We start from the raw sequence: 18,563 nt of genomic DNA on the forward strand, positions 1-18,563 counted from the left end.
GGTATAATATTTATTTACACAGACTGGTTTTTTTTTTAGATGTGAATCTGCAATCCAGGCGACACAAATGAAAGTACCGTTAATTAACCTGCAAAATACCGAAATATTGGGTAAGTCTTTAAAATAATATATATTCTACTGGTAAATTTTTTTTCATTCGCAACTTTATACCAGTATGATTGAAAAATGTTCCTGAAATTCTTAAAAATTGAAAAGTATTCAAGAAAATTCTTGCTCAAAGGAAGTCTTGCGTCTGTGCAGACAGGACTGGGTTAAGATTTACCTTCAAAGTGGAATTACTCTCTGAGAAACTCAGTGGTACTTTTCATTTTTAGATTTAAGAGTTTTAAACTCTGTAAGGAATATTCAAATTTAAATGAACATTTTCAAAACTTTTCTCAATACATTGTTAAACCATACTATATTAGTTTTATGATAGATAATAATTTTTAAATATTTATTTCATGAAATTGTTTTATTTTTAATGCTATAAATTCATAATAATCGTTTACTTTTTAGTACATCGAATTGAAGCTTCTTGGTTTTTAAATTTGAAAATTAAAACTTTAGAATGGTATTTTTTAATGATTTTAATGAAGCACTGCGTGCTTTAAACGGTTTGATGTTTTAAAGGGTGCCATTTAGACAAAAATAATAAATTATTAAATGATAATTTTGGGGTCGTTCACAAAGTACTTTACGCTATTTTTAAAACGTTTTATATATTTTCTTATAATCAATATAGTTAAGTTTGTTAACAAAAAATATTAATTTTTTGCCAAATAGTTAAAAATTTAAAAAAATGGGACAAATGTTCGCCAAAATAGTTGATTTTTGAATCAGACGTTAAAGTTTCAATATCCAAAAATAATTTTCAACCAAATTGTTGAACTTGTGAGCAAAAAAAGTTTAAAATGAAACTAAAAAATGTCACTTTCTACCAAATACATACATTTTCAACAAAATCGTAGTTTACTTTTGAAACCAAGAGATGGATCTTCATTTTATAAAATGAGTTGTTAACAAACAAGTTTAATGTTAAATCACGTGGATGAATTTTCAAACACTAACATAAATTCACAAAGAAACATGTAATGTTTGAATTTTTAACTAAAAAATATGATTTTTTAGCGAAAAATAAAATATTTCTATTTCCAGTTCAAAAATACAAAGAATTTTCATCAAAATAATTTAATCTTTAACCAAATAGTAGAAGGTTTAAACAAAAGAGATGCATTCTAAACCCAAAATATAATAGTAGAATTTTCAGGTAAAGAGAATGAATTTTTAATAAAAATGGGTTGAATTTTGGTGTTATATTCTATTATTTTTGTTTGCAATTACGTGAAAAAACGACGAAAAAGGGAAGCCTCTTGAGAACAGGGAAAAAGAGCAATTTATTTGAAAATTGATAAAGAGAAGAATACGGGAAAGACTGAAGTCACAAATCATCACAAAATGTTTTGAACCCTCCACCTAATCTTGCAGTGTGACGAAGTTTTTATATGGCTATTTTAAGACTGTAACTTTTAATGTTTTAAATTTAGATCTGCTCAAATTAGAATATTGTTATCTAATTGATAGAATTGTGCTCTGTTCTAAAAATATTAATTTTTCAATCAAGCACAATTCATCTGTTTAATTCCAGGAATGATTCTCGATAGTAAATAATTTGATTGTTGTGTTACACATGTCTGAATTTAATGACAGTATGCTCTAACGAGAGGAATAATGACTTTCGTGCGAAATCGATCCGCTGTAACCGCGCGGAATTAACAATCGGTCGGGAACCCAGCGTACCACTTAAGCAAATTAACGGACTTTATGGATTTGCAAGTCCATAAAATTAGCCCGACACACCCCTAAACTGACTCTTTCTCTCCCGAGACGCCCGGCAGGGTGGCGCAGAAATTAAAACAATAATTTACAACTACTTCTACCTACTCCGGTCCGCGTTCCCCCTCCCCCATCGCCACCTTTACGTTCGTTGGCTGCCATTTAATTGCGAATTAAATTAGCCCCTTTATTTTCCGTCCAGAGCCATGTCGGAGTGTAAGCGGGAAATGTTATTAATTGTAAAAATATACAAGGGCAATCAACTCATAACTGTAGATTGTAGGGAGTGTGCGCAAGAAAACTAGATGTAGCTTTTTAAGCAATCCCCGGTTTATAAAGTAGATAGAATGGAAAGGATCGTCGAGATCTTAAATGTTTACGCAAGGACGGGCGGTTCGGTATTCGTGGTTAGTCGTGTTTTCAATGCGTTCAACTACTTTTGAGCGGAAGGTTTAACGCCAAGGATGGACGTGGCTCATTTGACGATAACGAGTGTCTGCATTCAAACGCGTTAGTTTTCTGCGGTTTTCACTCTTCTGGCCAAATATTCAGATGAATCACGGTGGGCTTGAAATACATTTAACCCAAAGGTCTTCCGAAATGAAGTTTTCTTGTTGGATAGGAATGCAGATTTTCTTAAGATGATTTTAGGTCATAAATCAAAATCGTTTTTGGGGGCTTTTCAAATAAATCGAATTTGTGAAATGCGATGTTCCTTTAATTAACTTTGAAGATGTGGGAATATATATTGTGGGAATATATAATAATTCATTTAAAAAGTTTGTATTTATTCTAAAAACATTTTAATATTTCAAACACCAAAGTTCGATTTCTTAAATAGAGCTTTATGAAAGGTTAGCCGAAATAAAATATTATTAGATTTGGAAGTAAGTAGTCTCACTATAATTTTCACTTCAAAATAAAAAAATTTTATCGGGCATATATTGAAAAAATAGAAATTTAATGTTTCACTATGTTTTACATCAGGACTATTATTGATTGGCATATCAAGCGAATTTCGGCCTATCGTATAGGTAAAACATACTACAAATTCTATTTATTTCAAAATCCCCGACAAAATATTTTGATTTTGGACTTCAAATCATCTTAAGGGTACCGACTTTCATATCCAACAAGAAAATTTCATTTTGGACGACCTTCGGGTCAAAAGTATCTCAAGCCCACTGTGGAATACAAGCGCTTCAAATAAAAATACGGCTGCAAATCTATGGCATTTAGGGGCTTTACAGAAACAAGTGTGCTCAGGTTTAGGTTAAAGGGTTTAATTTCTGTCGATCTCCTGTGGAAGGGAGAATTTACGTAACTTAGTAAGGTTGGATTTTCTTTATAGAAATTTTCCAATGGATGTACATGTGAGTAAAAAATTAACAAAAAAAAATGGATTAAAAAAAGATTTCAATATAAGTGTAAAATTGATTAACCTCGACAGCTTGCTCGATAACGCGCTTGATAAGGTTGATAATATATTTCCCTCGCCTTTCGCGTTCGATAATTCATTTACCTCGCGCTCCGAACTCAGTCTTATGAATATTCCCCACACTTGTGCACAGACTTTTTTAAACTAAAGGTCACAGTAGCGACAACAGTAATTTTGTAATAGTGAGTTCTCTTTTGTTAAAGCTCCTTCAGCTTAAATGAACACATTCTTATTACATATCTCGTGCTTCCTACTCGAATTTGTCCCTCAAATTATATTTCATTTCCATTAATGTATATTATTGCAATTTATAACATGCATTGGTATTAAAATTGACGTATATTTTTATTGTCTTTTAAAAAAAATGATCATTCTCTTTCAAAAATGTTGTTATTAAACATTTTATTGCAACTTCTGCCGATTTTTCAAAAACTGAATTTCCTCATTTCCAATTTTATTTTTAGGATTTAAACGTTACAGATACGGTCTATACATCAACCTTACCATTTTTTGACTCCTAAATTATATCTCTAACCTCAGTGACCTGACTTTGTCAATTGAATTTTTTATCGTATCAATTTCTAAATTGCAGTTGTGATGCCCTATTGCTTCATTTACTAATAGTTCACTAAAATAGTCTCTCAAGGCGTCTAAGGTGAAGAGTCTAGTTACAGCAACAGTTCCACGAAACTTCTATCTGTGAGGGGTGGGAACGATTAGTTTCTATCGAAAGTAATAGCTGCTTAGTGTTTTATGCTGGGACGGTCACCAACCTTGAGCAGCGTTGTACTAGATGGGGGACGATCGCATTTTCCCATTCCCGGCCCTCCTTTAGGTACGAAATCGAAAAATTATATATATATAATTTTGTTAAACATATTTATATATTTGAGAATCTTTAAAATCCTGTGAAATAGTTGAATAAAAAATGTAATTTTTGATTTTTCATTATTTTTCTGAAAAATTCAAAAAGTCGTTATGACAATCTTGTAGAGCATTCAAAAAGTAACATTTTCTTCTCCTGGCTTTTTTTCATAGCATGCGTTATTTGGCTTAAAATAATCAGTTTCGTGTGTTTTTTAGAATATTTTTAATGCTATCACTCTGGTAATTTTTGGTTTGATCTTTTGGTTTTAACTTGACTTTTAGTTTTTATACTTTCGTAGCTCATTTACTAGGGACCGGAGGACATATGAGGAGTTCGATAGACGCATAAACGAAGGTAAATAGGTTGTTGGTAGAGCAGGCCCCTTATCAGAAGTAAAAATATATCAAATAAAGCTAACATGGCAATACATCACTATATTTGTACAGACTGTACTATACGGTAGCGAGACATGGACCTATCAAGAAAAAAATAAGAGTAATTTTAATGCAATTGACATGAGATTCTTGCGTATGATATGCGGGAAAATCCTTATGGACAAAGTAAGTAACGACATCATTCTAAAGAATGTGGTCCATCAGAGACTTTAGTAGACACATGTGAAAGAAATCGGTTAAGATGGTTCGGACATGTTGAGAGAATGCCAAATGAACGACTAACGAAACAAGTGTATCAAGGTAAAGTAAATGGCAGCGTGTCCAGAGGTAGACCGCGGAAAGAATGGTTAGAATGTGTGAATGAGACCCTACTGAGAAGAGACATAAGAAGTCATAGAAACACGAGAGCCTGCATGAAAAAATGCATGGGCCTGAAAGAAGTTAGAGTAGTATGCCAGGACAGGAAAGTATGGTGGCAAATAGTTAATAAAAAGAGTGTCAGTAGAGTGAATGACGCCTAAAACAAAGACCTTGGCTATTAATGGACCCCAAGTGGGGAACCTTACATAACGACTTCGTGAGGTTCTTCGCTTGGGGTGATTGCTAGAGAGATTGATCAGCAACCTGGGTCGGAGCAGTGTTGCGGAACGAACGTGTTATTTACTTAAATAGCACGAGAATTCTGGATCAATCTAAAAATCGTATATCCTTTCCTCACATTAATCCCTTCCCTGCGGAGTGAGTCACGCCTACTCCGAAAGCGAAATTGCTTAAAGGTGTAATAATAATAATAATAATAATAATAATAATAATAATAATACCGAAGGTGTTTCCCCTACCGAAGGTGTTCCTGCCTACCGAAGGTATTCCCCCTACCAAAGGTGTTCCGCGTTGATGTCGCGGTAGGGCGTGAGCTCTCCTCTCATGACTTTGAAGGCAATGTTGGAGGTAGCTACTGACTGTCTTTCCCATGCCAAATAGGCTGATAACGAAGAGGAGAGGGACTAAGTAGAACACCAAAACCCATCAATGAAAAATGGAGAATATATTAAAGATTTTGAAACGCTTATCGCTTCCCGAGGATCGTCGGGGCGCCCCTGGAACCACCGTTGGGGCCACAGCATGCGGGACGGTGGCGATAGTGAGCTGCGAGAAAGTCAGGCAGATCACACTAATCAAACAGGTGACCCGCAAGAACTTCTGCAACAAACGGTAAGCTGTGGAACATCAACTGTGCCTGCTGAGAATGCTTTGGCTAGCACTTGCTGTTTGCAGCCAACTACCTCGACAGAAATACCGTGGGAGAGCATCAATTGGGATACCACAATGAAAGAGGAATTGGTGCGTCTCTATTATGAAAGTGCGAAGTTTGAAACAGACAAGGAAAAAGGATACAATTTAAGAACAAAATTTGCTACAAAGTATCCTAATATACAAAAGGTCGCACTAAGAGATCTTATCGCTAAGGTGAAAGACATCAGGACTAATCTACATGTTACAGAAGACCGAGCAATGGAGATTAAACAACAGGTTTATGTGACGTAGAAAAACGACAGCAATGAACATCAGTTAGAGAAAGCCGCGACAAATGGTCAAGCAGGAGCGATTAATGTTCTTCCTCAACCTATTGCTGATCCAACACCACCACATCCTCCAGAGGTGGATGACCTTATACAACCAGAGGCAGAAGCAGAGGTTGAGTAACCAAGAATGCGCCTTTATTGAATGCGCCTTGGAAGATGTGGATAACGAAGACTTGATTGAAGCTGAACGCATAGGTGATAGGGATAATAAAGATCATGCACCGGATCCATTAGAAGCACATCAGGATATTACTAACGATGATTTAGATAGGGAAATCTCAGAAGAACTACAGCACCTGGAAAGGAATTTTGGTCATGCTTTACTAGAGTTCAGATATGTGGAACCAACACTGAGGCATTCTCTGCCCAAAATGAACATCACAAATCATTTGCGTACACTAATAGCACATCTCGACAGTAAGGTTTTACCTACGTATTTAAACGTAGCACAGAATGCGTTAGAGGTGCAAACTCTTGTATACTGTACAGCTGTAGCAACCGTTAGAACGTTGGGCCGAAAAACTAGGACTGAAAACGCAGTTTTTGTTCCAGCAAGGGATCGAGATCCACCATGGAAGATCAGGTTGGATATGGATGTCAGCAAAGTAAGGTGCAAATTGGGTCGATTAACTCAATATGAAAAAGGAAAGAGAACCAGAAAGCTGCGGAACCATGTTACTAAAATCATCCACCCTCGGCACATCGAGACAGTAACACCAGCAATATTGGATGAAATTTCAGACTCTCAACGACAGAGACTTGATGTTCTTACTGCCAGACTGCGTCGGTACAAGGAAATTGATGAACGAAGGCAAGAAAACCAAAACTTTTAGACAGATGAAAGAAGTTTCTATCGTGAACTGAGAGTAAAGCCAAATAACCACCAAGGCACCGAAGTCCCTCAGTTGAAAGATATGAATAAATACTGGTCGGGCGTTTGGGGAAAAATGACCAGATGCAATTTGGATACTGAGTGGTTCAAACTGGAGAAAGCAAGAGCAAGCAATAGCCCAGAAATGCATCTGACAAGCATCACAGCTTTGGATGTTTCAGTTGTCTTGAAGAGGGCAAGTAATTGGCAAGCTGCAGATCAGGACATGGTGCACAACTTTTGGTACAAGTATCTGAAGAGTGTGCATCTTGCGTTGGCAAGGTGTTTTCAGAAGATCATTGAGCAGCCAGATTTGATGCCAGGTTTTATGCTCCAAGGTACTACGTATATGATAAAAAAAAAGTCAGACGCTCAAAAACCATCTTACTTTCGACCGATAGCCTGTCTTCCAACAATTTAAAAATGTCTTACAGCTATCATTGCAGGAAAGGCATATTCTTATTGTGACAAGAATGACATTCTTAGAGAAGAACAAAAAGGATGTTCTACAAACTCACGAGGCTGTAAAGATCTAGTCACTATAGACGCTGTTGCCATGACTCAAGCTCGTAAGCATCAAAGGAACTTACACATGGCATACATTAACTACAAGCAAGCGTTTCCTTCCATTCCGCATGACTATTTGCTTGTAGTCTTAAAACTTTACAAAATCTGTGCACGCATTATTGACTTTCTAAGCCATGCGATGAGGCTCTGGGGTACAAGAATCAAGTATTTTGATCATGGACAACCAAGGATCACTGGATCAATACGCTTTACGACGGGCACATTTCAAGGAGACTCCTTCATCGCACTATGGTTCTGTTTAGCATTGAATCCATTGAGCAAAACACTAAACAGCATGTCTCATGGGTTCAGAATTCATGATAATGAGGATGGTCATCACGTAACCCATCTTCTTTACATGGATGACCTGAAGCTGTACGCTAGTTCAAGCCAGAAACTGCAGCAAGTGATTGATGTCACAAAGCAGTTTTCCAATGATATCCACATGGAGTTCCGACTAGATAAATGCAGAACTGTGCATTTAATCAGAGTGGAATTAGGGATTTAGTATTCTTGAATCTAAGGGTATTCAACATACGATAGTTAAGACAAGCCTAATGACTGCCTTTACTACGAGACTCAATTTAATTATGAAGAGTTTTTTCAACTCGGCAAACAAAACCAGGGCGATCATCACATTTGCCTTCCCTGTCCTCACGCACTTCTTCGGTCTCATAAAATGGTCTAACACCGACCTTGAAAAGTTAAACAGAATTGTTCGCGTAGAAATGACGAAGCACCGAATGCACCACAGAAATTCAGTGATTGAAAGGGTAGTTCTAACACGGCATTTAGGGGGTAGGGGCATTGTAGATGTCAAAAAACTGTGCGAGTCACAAGTTATAGAGTTACGAGACTATTTTAACAGCAAACGAAATGTTGCGCTTTACAGAACCATCTGTCGAGCGGATCTTGAATATACGCCCTTAAATTTGTCCTCAGATGGGGCCTTGAATATCAGGGCAGAAACCATAGAGGAATTAGAAATACAATTGGAAGCAGAAAGTCATCCATGGCGAGCACCCCAACACGTTAGATCAAAGTGAAGTGAATAGTGAGGCATCTAATATTTGGCTAAAAAGGGGTGTTCTGTATCCAGAGACGGAAGGATTCGTCATTGCAATACAGGACAAGGTTGTCAGCATCAGGAATTATCGCAAACACGTGTTACATCAAGACTTGGTTGACCGGTGCCGATTATGTGGAGATACCAACGAATCCATCGAGCACATTATTGATGGCTGTCGCGTAATGGCTCAGAGAGAATATACGCACAGACATAATGATGTAGCGGGCATCATACATCAACAACTTGCCCTAAACCTAGGACTCTTAAAAGAATGGGTGCCCTTCTATAGGTACATTCCAAAGCTCGTTTGAGAAAGCGAAGATTACATCTTATATTGGGATGTTACTATACAAACGGAGCATTTCATCCGGGCCAATCGACCTGACATCGTGTTGTGAGGAAAAAAAAGGTAAAAGAGTCTACATCATCGGCAATGCTTGTCCGCTTAACCGCGAGTTGCAGTCAACCTATACAACCAAGATCCACAAGTATAGCGAGTTAAGGAAAAAGTAAAGACCATATGGAGAAATGTGAATCATGCATCCATTCATCCCATTGTGAAGAAGATGCACTGAACATCTTGAACATTTAGGAGTCAGTAGGGTATTGTCAGCAGCTCAGATGGCGGTTTTATTAAACACCTGTCGCATTGTAAGAAACTTTCTTGATAATCAGGAAGCGAGCGACTAAAAACCCGTGGAGTGGCAGATGGTAGCTCTAAGAAAGCATCCAGAAGTGACTGTTGTCACCTCCAAAGCTCGTGGCCGCTCGTAATTGTACACCTACAACATCATCGAAGTAGGTTTCAACTATCGTACTAAATTATTTGAATCAAGTTATAACATTCTAATCTCATCAGTTACTTGACTTAGTCCATGGCTATGATGTATCACCGGGTTTACTCGAATAAAAGTTTAATAAAAACACACAATAATTCTCATGACGTATCTCGTGCGTCACACTCGATTTTTTCCCACGTGTCAAGGTTTTTACATATACTCAACACTTTTATATCAAATATAGTACATTTTTTATGTAACTCTGCCTGGGATCACATTAAAATTGTATTCTAGGCTGCGGTGAAACATGTATCATTTAAATAAACTTATATAATTTCAATTCATAATATCCATGAAAATTAAAACATACTAATTCTTATTGCCTTGTATTTGCAACTTTTTCATTATTAATCTTGCTTTTAACGATTAAAGAAAACTACGGCGCATCTGGAAAGGGTCTAATACAGGAACCTATATCGGAACATATATAGGAATTTTCAGTAGAGTATTTTCGTACCTTGTGTCGTTTCTTCAAAAAACTTTAATTTTTTTATTTTGTATGTTATTTTTTTGCGATTAAAGCAAAAACAACGTGTTCTATCAAAGATTATTTATGAAAAATTTGAATGGGTTTTCGGTGTTTTTGTCAAAAAGTAACTTTTGTCTATTTATTTGTTTTATAGCTTGTGTCGTTTGTCAAAAATTAATTTTGGTATTTTTATTAATTTTTTTACTAATAACAAAAAACTGTGCATCCTGTAGAAGATATTTATGAAAAATTTGTAGCCCTTTTTGAATGAAAGCTACGCGTACCTATCAAAAAGTCATTCATAACAAATTTGCAGATCTCTTCAGGGTTCGCAATTTTAGTTTTATCTATTTTTTTTTGTATCTTGCACAGTTCGGCCAAAAAATGAATTTTTTTTATTTGTCATTATTGTTTGTAAAATAAAATTGGTAACTTTTCAACAAAATAAAAAAAGTTGTTATGATAATCTTGTAGAGCTTTCAAAAATCAACGTTATTCTTTCCTTGATATTTTTTATATTATGCGTTATTAGGCTTAAAACGTTCTTTTTTTTCTTGAAAAAGCTCAAACCTTGATAATTTTCATTTTATAGAAAAAAGTCAAGAGGGTAAATTGTTTGAGTTTCTAAGTATTATGAAGAACCGTCCACAGAATTTTCAAATCGTAAAAGAATATGGTTTCAAAAATGTTGAAAAAGCGCTCAATTTTTTAATTATCATCCAAAATAGATGGCTTACGAACTCGCTTTTTCTTTTTGGACCTTAAAAAATCGTGCCATAGCAGAATCCAATTTGAGCAATTTTTCGAAAGTTATCGTGCCTACAGACAACAGACTACAGACTACATACTACAGACTACAGGTAGACATTGAATGGTCTGCATTTTTGCTTTCCATCAATATTTCTGGTGGAAATATAACCAAGAACTATTATACGAAGTATTGAAACTATAAAAATGTATAAGATGCTCATTTTGCGCCTCTCAATATGGTACTTGCTTATATTATATAGATATATTCTTATAATATCATACGAGTTAAAATAAAATATAAATATTTCAAACGTTTATTCCATTTAAAAGTACAAGTGTATGAGCATTTCTTAAACTACAAATTAGAAAAAATCACTTGAAAATATTCGGAATGAATATACTATGAAAAGTACTTTTTTTCATTTTTCGTAATATACTATAGGATTCATTAGGGTATTTGACTTTTTTCTCGGAATTTCATGATTATCCCACCCGATTTGTTCAAATCCACGAAAAATGCATTTTTTTGTTTGAAAATAAATCATATTCAGAGGTGTCGCAAGCCCCATGAAACACGTATTTCCCATAGGAAAAATAGGGGTTTTTCAATTATATAAGGAATCGTCAATTACTATTAGGTTATATCGAGTTTACCCTTAACGTTCCTCTATACAATTTTCCAGTTACGAATGAAATATTACTTTTCAAATTTTCGCCCAATAAATTCCATTTGTAGGGTCCAAAAATTATCCCATAAGCGACAGATTTGTTTCTGCGAATTTTTGGGGCTAGCTTTTTGTTGTGATTTTGTTTGATGAAACTTATTTTTCAATTAATAAAATATTATAATGATATATTGGTCGATACCCCAACAATTTTTTAAAACAATTTATTTGATTTAAAACAGTATTCTCTTAGAGTAAATTCGAAAGTGGAGGTTTTTCTAAAATTTATAACTTTTTTCAAATTTTTCACTTGGTGAGGTAACAATTAATGCGAGTAAATGATAATAATTGATTAAGTAATTTATTATTGCATATAAATATATTCCCTTAGAGTAATTCGTTAAAGTTCAGGTTTTTTTTTCTTTCGATTGACATTTTATTTACTGTCAAACTCTTCTATAGCGCCAATTTCAGGACTGACGGTGGGTGGGAACTATCTCATTATAGCCCGCTCCGCTTTTGTTTTGCTTACGCCTGAGTGCTCGCCTGAGTGACAACAGCAAATCGCGCGCACCTTGTGCAGCTCCTGTTATGTCTACCTGCGGCGCGGCGTCAATTCCTGGAAGTAATACAGGAAGGAGGGCTATTAAAGAGTTTGACTGTATAAACAAAAAAAATTAACATCCAAAAGAATAATTTTTTCAATCATTTTTATTTATTTTTAAATTAATTATTATTACTGCACACTGTTTACTTTCAGTCCCTCTCCTAACCCTTTCTCTGAACGAAACAAGTTTTTATTATTTATAAGGTATATATGTATATGTGAAGTGCGCCGAAGAAAGGGGGCTTACTCTGAAAGGTGAGATTTTTCAGGGCGAGCGGTTGAAGGAGATCCTATAGACGCAACTTTTAGGAGAGAGGGAAGACTCACGAAATCTTCCCTGTCCACTTCACACTACGTTCTCATAGGAAGAGATAGGTCATAGACGCGGCTCACGGACGGGGTAATAGGTGACACGCGTAGATGGGGTGATGAGTGGTGGGAGGTATTTCACGGAATCTCGAGCTCTCGATAAATATTCTTTACTTATTTTTAAAAAGTAAACAATAGAATTAAATTCATATTTAACGGGAAACGACAGATGGAAAAATGTCAGCTTTCATCTAATGCTACATTGCTGACGGACACTGAACTTCTCAGTATGAAGCATTCACCAACTATGCCTCTCTTAAGTCCAGTTCTGTCCCTTCACACCCCTCCAGTAACCGACGTTTGGTAGACGGGCATCATAACTGGACTCTCTACCATACGACGACTAATTCCTTAATTTTTCACATGATTTCGACTCCCGAAGAAACTCTCGCATAAAGGTGGTAGTTGGGCGTACATTTTAAGCAATAAAATAGCTTCAGAGTGGACTGAAACTTTGTTTGGTGAAAGGTCAAGTTTCAGACGATGATTGGAGACTTGGCATCTTGAATGCTGAAGGAGTGAATAATCTTAAGTTACTTTATGTTAACCTGAAACGAAGAAAAAGGATGCTACATTAGAAACATAAAAAATCGAGTATTCAAAGGCGGACCCGAGATATGGTCAGAAGTAGGTAGTGAATCACATGATAGTCAAGGGTTTAGTTTAATTCTTAATGAAAGAGCAAAGCAGCATCTCAGAGATCATGAATTTGTATCTCCTAGATTGACGTGATTTAGACAGAAAATAGTGATTAGAAGATTAATTAACACAGCATGCTACGCTCCAGTTGCTGGCGATCCGAGCGAAGTAAAAGACGCCTTCCGGGACAGTTCAAATGATGCTATAAATGCTTGCAATAATGGTTAGAGAATCATTATACTACAAGACATGACCGGATGAGTGAGCTCCCAACGCCAAGATACAGAAAGGGTGCTGGCTATTTTTGGGGATTCAAGAAAAATTGATAACGGGAAATTGTTAGTTAGCCTATGCTCAAAAAGGATTTATTTATACTTACTTATTTCTTTATTACTGCGGATGAAAGACTAGAAGAGCTATAAAAAGATATAAGATTCATGAGGGGCTCTAAATTCAATACTGATCATAACGTTCTAGTCTTCAAAATAAAGTTAGATTAGGGATGGATAAGAAAGAGAACCAGTATAATGAAACAAGCGTGAATGAAGATGGAAAATTGACACAAACCGGAAGTGTCCATAGCTTTTCAGGATATGATAAAGGAGCGCATAGATGAGATAACTTGCAAGGCACTAATAGACAATAAAATAGAGAGTGCGCATGGGCTACCCTCAGAATGTTGTACTGCGGTTTTAGGAAGAACGTCTGGCGATGTATGGTGGAATGGTATCATTCGGAAAAGAAAAAATCACATGAAAGAAGGTAGGAAATCACAGGCATTAGCGATAAGGAAAGGAATAGACATTAAAACGATTACAGACACCAAAAAAGGAAAGTTAAGCTACTAGTCAAGGAAAGTAAAGATAAAACAGAAAGAGAAGAGAATGCAGAACGACTTTGAAGAAAAGAAGAAACAATTTTATAAATATATGAAGGAAAGTAAAAGTATAGAGTTTGTCAGCGTGATAATACCAAAGGTGAAATGTTTTATGGTACAGACCGGATACTAAATCTTTGAGAGACTCTTTTAGGTGTCAATATAGCAAGGAAAGAGAGACAAAGGCAACTGCAATACATATAGAGGTATCTGCTTATCAAGTATCGTCTGTGAAATATATTCAAAAATACTTATTCTTAGAGTGATAAAAATAACAATAGGAAAAATGTGGGTAGTCTTAAGTGGACTTATGCCGGGAACATCACACAGAAAAAAGTTCAAGAGTATGGAAAAAAGTCTTCTGTAAATTTGTTGACCTAGAAAAAGCGTTTGACACAGTGGACGGAAGTAAACTTTGGGAAGTCCTAACAGAGCACGGTTTCAATGGATGGCTGCTATAAGCAATGAAAATAATATATTCAGGTAGCAAAGCGAGTGTAAGAGTTAATGGAAAACTGAGTGTTTGGTTCGATATTATGCAAGGTGTTAAACAAGGATGCGTCATGTCATCATAAATATTTATTATATTCATAGACAAATGTCTAAAAATGGCCATATTCGACGAAAACATTATAGATCTCAAGACAGTGAGGGTACGTGGGTTAGATTTCGCAAATGATAAGGATATTATGACAGAGTCAATCGAGAATGCGCAAGGAATGTTGAGCAAACTAAATTCAAACATGAAGAACATAGGTCGTAAAATTAACTTCAATAAAACAAAAATAATGGTGTTTAAAGGAACAGGTAAAAATCAAATTGTTTTAAATTGTCCTAAATGATAAGAGGATAGAATAAGTTGATAAGTATATATATCTTGGTAGCCTATTTACTAGTGACGGAAAGGTGAATGGGAAGTTAGAAAAAATACCTTGGATACTAATGGGACCGAGTGGATAGCCTCCAAATGATAACTTTGTGAGGCTCTTCAATTGGGGTGATTCCTAGAGAGATTGATCAGCAACCTGGATCGAAGCAGTATTGCAGACCAAACCTCTTATGTACATAAATAACACGATAATTGTAGAATTATTTAAGTGGCATTAAAAATAAACTTTCCATATTTAAAAAGAAGAAGATTAAAATATTTTTCATGTGGATATAATAAAAAGCGCAAAATGTATTTCCTAGGTATATTGGTTTATAAATAAGAGCAAATTATCGAAGAATTTATATATAATTGACATGAATAATATTTCAATTTGAGATAGAAAACAATACTTTTTATTGTTACAGAGGTGTAAATTTACAAAGCATCTCTGGCAAAATGTGTTCTGCGAACAATGAAAATCTAGAAAATAGTCTCGTTACTCATCATTGCACTCAACCGCACAACGATAAGACGATTATAACTGTGCACATGGGAGTTATGATAAACAAATCTCTAGAGTACAGACTTATCAAAATATTGAATCACCTTATGTAAGTTCTTCAGTTTATTTTTTACTGATTTAAACAAATAATAAAGAAAATCTATTATTCTGTTCTAAAAAAAAGAAAATTGTTCAATTGATTATTAGAAAAAAGTTCACATATTCTTTCTAGGGAGTCGAAAGTAATGATAGGTTTAGGAATTTGTATTGCTCTAAAAAAATTATTCATTTAAATTCGTTTTATTCACTAGAATTATATGATGCCATTGTATTGACTATATATGTTAATAGCTATTTCATTTTTAGAGACTGGGATGTTTGTGCAATGAAAAGAATCGCAAAGTGCTTCAAAATTAAATACAACCAACAATCTTCGTGATTCACGAATTTCGAATGTCAAATACTCTTACTGGAAACAGTAAAAGTGATAAATTCTAATTAGTATCACTAATATTTCGTTAAAAGATACTGTATGACTATATGCAATGCCTTCTTTTTACATTTTCATCACTTATGATTGAGAAAGTATTAAAATTGTCGGAAATTTGACATCACACTTTTTCAACGGATCTCCACGTCTCGAGACCCCCTGAATCCGAAAATCAGGTTTTTAGGATCGTGCCTGTCTGTTAGGTCCCAAAAGAAAAGACGAGTTCGTGAACCAGCCATTTTTGATAAAAATTCAAAAAGTGAGCACCATTTTGAAAATTTTTTAGACAACTTTTTTCTGAATTTAAAAATTCTATGCACAGATGTTTTTAGCATTAAAAATAAAAAACACTTTATCCTAATGACTTTTTTCGATAAAAAGAAAATTCTCAGAGTTATAGCGTTTTCAAAATTTTTTTAATCAACCGAAAGTCAAAATTTGAAGCCGAAAAACGCAGGATATAAAAAAAAGTCAAGAAAAGAAAAACATTTCTTTTCAAAAGCCCTGCAAGATTATCATAACTAATTTTTAGATTTTCTTCCAAATCGAAAATTCAAATTTTGATGCACAAAAAATAATGGAAAATCAAAAATTCCATTTTGTGAACAAACTATGAAGGATATAAAAAAAGATGAATTGACAAAAATGTTTCTCCCAAAAAAAATCTACAATTTCGTTAAGAATCACTTCTTGCTAGGATGCGTATTTTTTGTTTTATTCGTGAAAACTAAAGTTGGAAAAAAAAACTGTGTGGAAAAACGACGAAAGTTACAAGAAAAAAATCCAACAAAACCTGTTTACAAATGTCTGTCGGAAATCGAGCGCGCAGCGCGAGTGTCACAATGAGAATGTGTACCTCAAAGCCTACAGAGCTTTGAGAAACTTAATCTTTGACTATACATAATTAAATAAACAATTCAGAATATGAAGAAGCATATAAATACTGCCATCTAAAAGACATCTTTTTAATAAGGTTTTTGCGAAGCATTCCAAATGCAAAGAATAAATATCCGAGCGCGCAGCGCGAGGTGTAATTATGTTTGAGCGCGAAGCGCGAGGTAACCTATTATCGAGCGCGAAGAGCGAGATTTAACCGTCGCGCGCCCTGGGCGCGCTCAAACTTGCGAGCGAAGCAAGCCGCGCGCAAAGCGCGCGATGAGGAGGTGCCCGCATGGCAGGCATATTTTTTCTTTTTTTTTTGAACAAGATTTGAGAAAAAGGTCCGTTAAACAATAAAAAAAAATTTCTATAAAGAAAACCAGAACAAAGTCTTTTTATACTTAAATAAGTGTGTTTTAAAGAGTTCCAGTAAGAAGCCTCAAAGATAGAGAAATGAATACTTAAAATAAAAAACTGAAAATATAAGGTCAAAATAAAATACTTTAAAAATAACAATACCAAACAATAACATTTCCAAATAAAAATATTTAAAGTAACACTATCTTTTAGAGACCTTTATCATCAAACAATTTAAGAATATTATAAATTAAAATTAAAGTCATGGTTATCTAACAAAAAATAAAGGGGCTTTCGAATATTTAATAATTTTCTGGTCAGATTTTATCACTCGCATTGTGCTTTTCATATTTTTCCCAAAACACCACAATATTCTTTTGGTTTGTCACAAATTATCTAAATACGATTATCTTTTTGTTGTCAGAAAAATGATCAAGAATAATTGTTGTTATATTAAATTTTTAATTCTCTTGGTTTTACGCTTTGAATTGGGATTTTTAAATCTTCAATAATTCTGTGTGAACTGAATTTTTTAATTCGATTTGCTCTCACTTATCCTGTGCTTTTCATCTATTTAATTATTAACTCAAAAACATTAACTTCAACAGATTTAAATTTGTCCTTGTCCAATTTAGAAGATTTAAATTTTAAATTAAAATATAACTGAAAATATGAGTTTGTAGAAAACAATCTTTTATAAAAATCGAAATGCCCAGATTGTATCAATAAAAATACGTTTGAGGTGATAAAATCTGACTAGAAAATTCTTAAATATTCGAAAGCCCCTATATTTTTTTGTTAGATAAACATGACTTTAATTTTAATTTATAATATTCTTAAATTGTTTGATGATGAATGTCTCTAAAAGATAATATTACTTTAAATATTTTTATTTGGAAATGTTATTGTTTGGTATTGATATTCTTGAAGTATTTTATTTTAACCTTATATTTGCAGTTTTTTATTTTAAGTATTCATTTCTCTATCTTTGAAGCTTCTTACTGGAACTCTAAAACACACTTATTTCAGTTGTCGAATTTCTTATTCCTATTTTGAATGAACCAAGGACTTGTAATTATTGAATTTGAAGTAATTTATTTTTACATAATTATTTATTATTTTTTTGTAAAAACTTATTCCACAAGTAAAAGGCCATCCTGGGCATATATTGTGTGCAGTTATATACGGTGTATATTATATACTATGTTTAATGTAACTTATATTAGGACATAGAACACAAAATCCTTGGTAAAAATTTCTTGTCTTGATGTAAGCATAGTTTTAAATGAAACTATTTTGTTGATAAAACGTTATCTCTGCCAAGGCTTTAATTATTGAAACTTAATAACTAAAAATAAAACTTTAAAGCGTAAACATTAGTTATTTTTGATAACAAAGTAAGAAATATTAAATAAGGATTAAAAATTAAAAAACATATGTATAAAAGACTTTGTTCTGGTTTTCTTTATAGAATTTTTTTTTTAATCGTTTAACTATCTCAAATTGAAATTCTATTTATGACAATTATACAGTCTGTCAAGTTAAAGCGTGGGTGGCTTTACTCGCAGTCGGTAAGGTGTATCGACATGATTTTGGTGTCAAAATATTAAGAAGAGCTCCCT

At 34.2% G+C, this 18,563-nt stretch overlaps 1 protein-coding gene across 1 annotated transcript in view; it reads left to right on the forward strand.

Moving 5' to 3' along the window:
- LOC117169470 overlaps positions 1-18,563 on the forward strand; it is a 179,282-nt gene that overhangs the window by 147,878 nt on the left and 12,841 nt on the right. The window contains exon 8 of the mRNA XM_033355871.1: positions 40-110. Within this exon, the coding sequence (XP_033211762.1) occupies positions 40-110 (71 nt within the window). The remainder of the gene's footprint in view (positions 1-39; positions 111-18,563) is intronic.

Source organism: Belonocnema kinseyi, chromosome 3 (genome assembly GCF_010883055.1).
Source record: "Belonocnema kinseyi isolate 2016_QV_RU_SX_M_011 chromosome 3, B_treatae_v1, whole genome shotgun sequence".
NCBI classification, from domain to species: Eukaryota; Metazoa; Arthropoda; class Insecta; order Hymenoptera; family Cynipidae; genus Belonocnema; species Belonocnema kinseyi.